Raw genomic sequence first — 7,364 nt, 5'->3', positions numbered from 1 at the left:
CGGACTGTTTCCCCGTAACTTGCCACCTTGGACATAAACATCTCCTCCAAATTGCTAAGTGTGGTGCCAAGTTGCACCCAATATATCCCTTTTGGCTTAACATCATATGACACACCTTCATCGGGATCCCGAATTATGTTTCCCCCCAGTAGAAGATAATTGGAACAGTTGCCATATACTTGCTTCAATGAAACAATAAACATTAAAACATCAACAATATACATATATCGAATTCTACTTCTAAAATAAACATTAAAAGAACAACAATAAATTTTCTAGAAGTCACATTTATATCATAAGTGACATTTTCCTATAAAAATCAACCCTCTCATTTTTTGTCAATTTATATTTTCCAGGATTGAAGGAACTGTAAAGGTGAAACATTACTTCAATTTATATTTTGTCAGCTGTATATTTGTATCTCAATTTGATTATTACGGTTTATTTTCTCATTTTTCTCACTTATTTTTATTCGTATAAAACAACAGCTGAGATTTCATCTCTACGTGGAGTTTTTATTTACTTCTTATTTGAAGACTGTTATCTTTTCAGCGTGAATGTTCTTTGTTGTCATTGCTCTCTTGTTTTAATTTTAAAAAAACATCAGAACAACTATACTTCTTGTCTTCATTCTTTTGAATTAGTGGCGAAAAATAAATTTTGAATCACATAGCAGCAATAACTTCATATCATCCCTCCCTCAATATGATCAATTTTTAAAAAGCATTCACTGAAAGAAAATAAATAAATAAATAAATAATAATAATGACTCTACACAACCGTTAATTTAGGCAATGATTTAATCGTACGCATGTAGGCGGGACCAATTTTAAAAACACTTATTTTGTTTTCTTTTCATAAATCTTAATCTATTTTTTAGTATTTTGATGAGGTAGACAGATATATCACACATTTAAAAAACACTTCATTCTATCAAGTATTTTTCTTATTCAGTGAGACTGGACAAAATTTGACAAATCATACAAAGATCTTAAATCATAGTGTAAGTTTTGTAGATAATTAAATATTTGTTCCATTGAGTTGAAAGAACTCGATTGATTTGGACAATATAAAATAGAGGTTTCAAACATTGTTATTAATTTTTTAAAACTGGTGATCCAATTCTTCAGATTTATGGACAATTACAGATAAGTTAATTTGATTTGCTCAAACTTGTGCCATTAGGGACCTTAATGACAAAGTTGTTTCCTATGTGAACTAGTAACCATCATCCACTTTTTAGAGGCCATAGAGGCTTTGTCATGAAATTAAAACAAAAAACTCATTTTGGGTCGTTCTGAAAAGTAAGAAAAAAATAATTAGAGAGATAATTTATAATGGCCAAAAATTAGAGAGAAAATTGAAGTTGGCGGTTAAATCTATGTAGTAAATTGTAGATAGTTATCCATGTGAATCTATCGGGCCATCCATACCAATTATTTGGTATTATGAAACACATGCTTACCCATCAAAGTGTCATTATTTTTTTTTTCCCTTCTTACCTACGAAATTGCTATGGACTATTAATTAAAATATTTTAAGACTCTTTTCATGCGTATATTATAACTAGTCTAATAATGACTTCTAATTATATAAATAAAAATAAAAATTATTAAAACATAATGTTTAGATTTTCCTTTTCAATGGTGGTGGGATGGACAGTTACAAAGCAGAAGTGACGATAAGTCACTTTGTTCAATACCCATTTCAAAATTTTTTTCAAATTTTCTTAAGTTTTGTGAGGAAATTTTAATTTCTACTATAATGCAATTATATGTATTACAAATTCAGCTCATTAAATTTTTTAATCATATTCTGGGTGCCTGACCCCAAATATAGTGAAATAAACCAAACGAAATTAAACCAATTTTTCTTTATTTAAATAAAATAGAGTCAAAATTAAATATTTTGAGAGAACATGATATTTTCATTTATTATTTTGAAGTCAATAAAAATATTTTTTTTTGAATAAAATAGAGTCAAAATTAAATATTTGAGAGAACATGATCTTTTATTTGAGAGTACAGGATCTTTTCATTTATTATTTTGAAGTCAATACAAATATTTTTTTTTAATAAAATACATTCAAAATTAAATATATTTTTTTAATAATTTCATTTAGTAGAAATTAGTTTCATAAAATTTAACTTATGAAAAAACGTTAATCTTTCCATACACTTAGTATTCTTAATTGAAATTCATATTATATTTGTCATTTTTTTGAAAGATGAAATTGACTTTAACCCCCTTTGCTTTACTCTATGTGTGATTTACCTCTGATATTTGAAAATAAGAACATAACCCCCTTCCACAGGAACATTATAGTTATTTCCAAATTATATAGGTAGTTTGTACATGCACATTGAAGTGAAATTTGCCCTTTATTAAATATGCACAATGTCTTGAATTGAATAAATACACCTAGAGGGTCAAATAGTATAGTGAAATAAATCAGGTGACAAATACCATTTCTCATATAGTATAATAGGCGACAGATTCAAATACCATTTCTCAAGTATACAACCCCACATTGATATTACCAAATGAAATACTGAATAAAGGTGTATATATATGTAGTACTATTATAAAGAGAAGTCTTCTCTGGGTGTTTATGTCTCATATTTTGGGTTTTCCAAAAATACTCCTATATCAGTTATATGGGCAATTATGCACTAAATTCATTTTTTTTTTTTCAAATCTCTGAACTTTTGATTTTTTCAAATGTTTTCAATTTTCAGATTTTGAATTCAATCATACAATTTACAGTCTTATTTTCTTAAACAAAAATGATCATATATATGTAACCATGTGGACCTCGAATTGAAATTGTCAGTCCACCTTAATTCTCAATTCATGAATTTCATAATATGAATTTCAATTCTCAATTCTTAATTATATGAATTTCATAATATGACATTAACAATTATGAATTATATGAATTTCAATTTTTTTAATTTTATTCGTAATTAAAAAAAATTACTTTTAAAACCCTAATTTCCTTTTAATTCCTCTTAACAAGCCAAAAAAAAAAAAAACAATTTCATAATAGACATTTTGATTCACAAGCATAATTTCAAAATTCCAATTTCTGATTTCAAATTTCAAAATATAGACATTTCATAATTCCAATTCAACAATTCTCAATTACATGAATTTCATAATATGACATTAACAATCATCAATTATATGAATTTCAATTTTTTGAATTTTATTCTTAATTAAAAAAAATTACTTTTAAAACCCTAATTTCAAACCCTAATTTCCTTTTAATTCCTCTTAACAAGCAAAAAAAAAAAAACAATTTCCAATTCAACAAATATCAGTTGGTTTATTCACAATTCAAAATTCAAAATATAGACATTTTGATTCACAAGCATAATTTCAAAATTCCAATTTCTGATTTCAAATTTCAAAATATAGACATTTCATAATTCCAATTCAACAATTCTCAATTACATGAATTTCGTAATATGACATTAACAATTATCAATTATATGAATTTCAATTTTTTGAATTTTATTCTTAATTAAAAAAAATTACTTTTAAAACCCTAATTTCAAACCCTTATTTCCTTTTAATTCCTCTTAACAAGCAAAAAAAAAAAAAAACAATTTCCAATTCAACAAATATAGGTTGGTTTATTCACAATTCAAAATTCAAAATATAGACATTTTGATTCACAAGCATAATTTCAAAATTTTAATTTCTGATTTCAAATTTCAAAATATAGACATTTCATAATTCCAATTCAACAATTCTCAGTTACATGAATTTCATAATATGACATTAACAATTATCAATTATATGAATTTCAATTTTTTTAATTTTATTCTTAATTAAAAAAAATTAATTTTAAAACCCTAATTTCCTTTTAATTCCTCTTAACAAGCAAAAAAAAAAAAAAACAATTTCATAATAGACATTTTGATTCACAGGCATAATTTCAAAATTCCAACTTCTGATTTCAAATTTCAAGATATAAACATTTCATAATTTTAATTCTCAATTCTCAATTATATGAATTTCATAATATGACATTAACAATTATCAATTATATGAATTTATGATTTATGAATTTCATAATTCCAATTTTCAATTCTCAATTCTCATATTTATGATTTATTTAAAAAATTCAAAAAATTCAAAATATTCCAAACCTGATTTATGATTCAAAACACTTAATTTTTTGAACCCTAAAATGTCATCTTAAAAGGATGTGTGAACAATCTGATATCGAGCAACAATTATGTTTAAAACCCTAATTTCATAACCACACTGATAATTTCAAACCCAAATATTCAATTCACAAGCAACATCCAAAAATTCAAAAGCATAAAAAATTCCACAAATTCAAACCCTGATTTCTGATTTCAAAAAATTCCAAACCCTAATTTCATAACCACACTGATAAAACCCTAACACATTAGAACCCTAACACATTTAATAATTCACATTTAAAACCCTAACATCCACAGTTTCACAAACACATTCACATTTTTCACAAACACAATAAATAAATACATAAAATTCAAATGATACAGACAGAGCTAGATGTCATACCACGGAGAGAGAGAGAGTGAGAGCAGAGAGCAGAGGGAGAGCGAGAGCGACAGTGAGAGCCGAAGCAGAGCGAGATCGAGAGCGAGTGAGTCTGAGAGCAGAGGGAGATGGAGAGTGAGAGCTAGAGAGTCTGAGAAATGAGAGAGATCGAGCATGAGACGAAAAACCTAAGTGTCAAAAATGTGATTGCAAATGAGGCCATACCCGTGTTTTATAGGAGTTTTAAAAGCGTTCTTTCAATTAGCGTTTTCATTAATTAACAGTGAAAACGCTATTACGAATAGCGTTTTCTTCAGAAAACAAATGCACAGTAAAATCGCTATTTGAAATAGCGTTTTATTCACAAAAGGAATCCACATATAAAGCGCTATTCATAATAGCGTTTCATTCAGAAAAAAAAATTTACCTTAAAATCACTATTTAAAACAGCGTTTTCTTAATTAAAATCGCTATTCACAATAGTACCTTCACTATTTATCAAGTTTTGGGCTCCAAACAGTGAAAGCTCGATTTGTAATAGCGCTTTAGCCTAGTTTGGGAAATCCATCCAAACTAGGCCTAGTTTGGGAAATAGGATGCAAAAGAGGCTTAATATGGGAAAAGCCCCCAAAAAGTACCTTTTTTTCACCAAATTTGAATTTGTTGATGGATTTGGTGAACGGTTGGAGATGGTCTTAGCTAATAAGTTTAGTTAATTTCAAGACAAGTTGATCAAATTTGAAAGACTCTTTTGATACTAGGCTTAGGCTTAGCTAATTAAATTGGGTAATTATATTATAAGCGACAAATGATGCCTGCAGAGTAATGGCAAAACAAACCTGATTAACTAATTTTATGGATCACATACGTAAATATATTAATATTAATAAGATCTGTATCTGATACGAAGTCTCAATTTGGTGATCGTAAAATAAATTAAATGTATCACTCTCTCCTCCTTGTTCATGCTTAATTAATCATGTTCTCACTCTCCCAAATTCTCACTAGCCTTCTGCCTTGGCTAGCTACAAGAAACAGACCTAAAATGAGAAAAATAGCTTCTTTTAAAAAATTTATTAAAAAAAAAACCTATATACATAGACCTTACCCAAAACACTAATCTAAACAATTATAAGCAAAAGAGAACAATAATATGGTATTATATTTTACACAAAAATAACAAAAATCGAAGAAGGGTTGGTGGGTTGATCTTTGATCATGCAGAGTTTGGAGTGACACAAGAGAAGAATCTATGGCTCCTAAAGCGCACCAACTTGTGCTTGGGCTGCTTATTGTGTAACACCACCGTATCCGTATCCGTATCCTCTGGTGCTGCCAAAAACCCAGTAGAATAATTGCCAATGGAGGACTTGTGTCGTCGGTGGTGGTGGTGTTGGCAGCCATTACTACTAGCCATTAATTCAACATCACCACCACCACTACCAATGGAATTAGCCATTTCCAGTTGATAGCTTTTGTAACCTTGTTGGGCATAGAAGTCAACTGAGGTGTTGTTGTTATAGGTTTGAGCAGCACCGGAGGAGAGACACTTGTATTGCCGGTGAGTTATCTTCTTCTTCAGGGCCCTGCAAACCATAGGGATGATGCCTTCCATCTCTCTCACCTTCAATTTCTTTCTTTTCTTCTCTTCCCTTCTCTTCTCTCTTCTTTCTTTCTATACGTGATTGATGCAATGAACAAAGTGAATTATTTGAAAGACTTTTGGTCCCTTATGGGTTGGTGGGTGTGCCAGTCTCCGTCTATCTCTGTACATTTTTCACAATAATTTTCTTGAACTAGTAGTCTATGTTTTTTTTTTTTTTTTTTTTTCATTATTACTGTGTGGGTAATTTTCTGACCACATTGCCCGCCTAGTAATCAGCTGGAGAGCACCGGCAGAATAGATGGCTTCAGCAAACCTGTAACAGAAAGAAAAGGCTCCGGCGGTGGCTCTTCCACTCGGGGGCACTCCGACGATCAAGTCAGTATATCTCTCAAAGATAATCAAGTGCTAAACTTACAAGCTCAAGCATAAAACTGCGTACCTTAGACCCACGGGGGTGCCTTTCTTTTATAGCCAATTCAATCCTAATCCCACTAGAAGCCTGACTTCTATGAATTCCTGTTCTGTACTTACTTTGGACTCTTTAAGAGATAAAGATAAACTCCCTAAGAGTTTTATCCTTATCTTGGCTAAGTCTTCTCTTTACTCTAGGACTCTTGTCCCTTATCCGCTTATCTCGGATTCCGATATCTTCGGAGATCACCTCGGCCTCGCTAAAGATAACCTCGGCATAACTACCACGACATGTGGCACCTCGGCTGACATGTCGGCGTCACCATGCCACGTGTTGGTATTCAGAAAATATATCCCCACAACTGCCCCCTAGGTTCTATTACTTCGGTATTCTGAGGTGATGGAACCTATATCGATATCTCTTTCTATACATTGGCTTACAAACTCTTCAACCGAGATCATTTATTTCAAGCCGACATGTTCTCTTCGGAGAACAAGAATTCCAGTGAACTTTCCTATGCGCATGAGCTGTCATGCATCACTTTTCAACCGTTTCTCTTACGCGTCTTTACCTTATTGGTCAGTGTTTGTGACGCGCTTATAAACCACGTTTTTTTTGCGTACGCCACCTGACGTATGCGCTGCTCCAGGCGCATTGATTATCTTTTGCCGTCGTTTTTGGTTTTTGACAAAAAAACTCTTCCTTTTTCTTTCATTTTTTCGCTACTGCATTTGCTGTTTCTCTCTCTAAACTCATTCTTTCGAATCCGTCATTGCTGAAGCTTCCAGGCTCTGTTTTTGTCTTCCT

The 7,364-nt window shown here is 30.7% G+C and overlaps 1 protein-coding gene across 1 annotated transcript; it reads right to left on the bottom strand.

Moving 5' to 3' along the window:
* Positions 1 to 5,755: 5,755 nt before the first annotated feature.
* LOC114302051 (uncharacterized) lies at positions 5,756 to 6,154 on the bottom strand. The gene has a single exon (XM_082876478.1). It carries the CDS (start codon positions 6,152 to 6,154, stop codon positions 5,756 to 5,758), a length of 399 nt encoding a protein of 132 aa, XP_082732604.1.
* Positions 6,155 to 7,364: the final 1,210 nt, after the last annotated feature.

This window comes from Camellia sinensis, chromosome 6 (genome assembly GCF_055761805.1).
Source record: "Camellia sinensis isolate YWXY chromosome 6, ASM5576180v1, whole genome shotgun sequence".
NCBI classification, from domain to species: domain Eukaryota; kingdom Viridiplantae; phylum Streptophyta; class Magnoliopsida; order Ericales; family Theaceae; genus Camellia; species Camellia sinensis.
This window is presented reverse-complemented; position numbering and strand designations above follow the sequence as displayed.

Bases quoted from the DNA above. Each gene is read 5' to 3' on its own strand.
- LOC114302051 (XM_082876478.1), bottom strand. From the start codon at position 6,154: ATGGAAGGCATCATCCCTATGGTTTGCAGGGCCCTGAAGAAGAAGATA.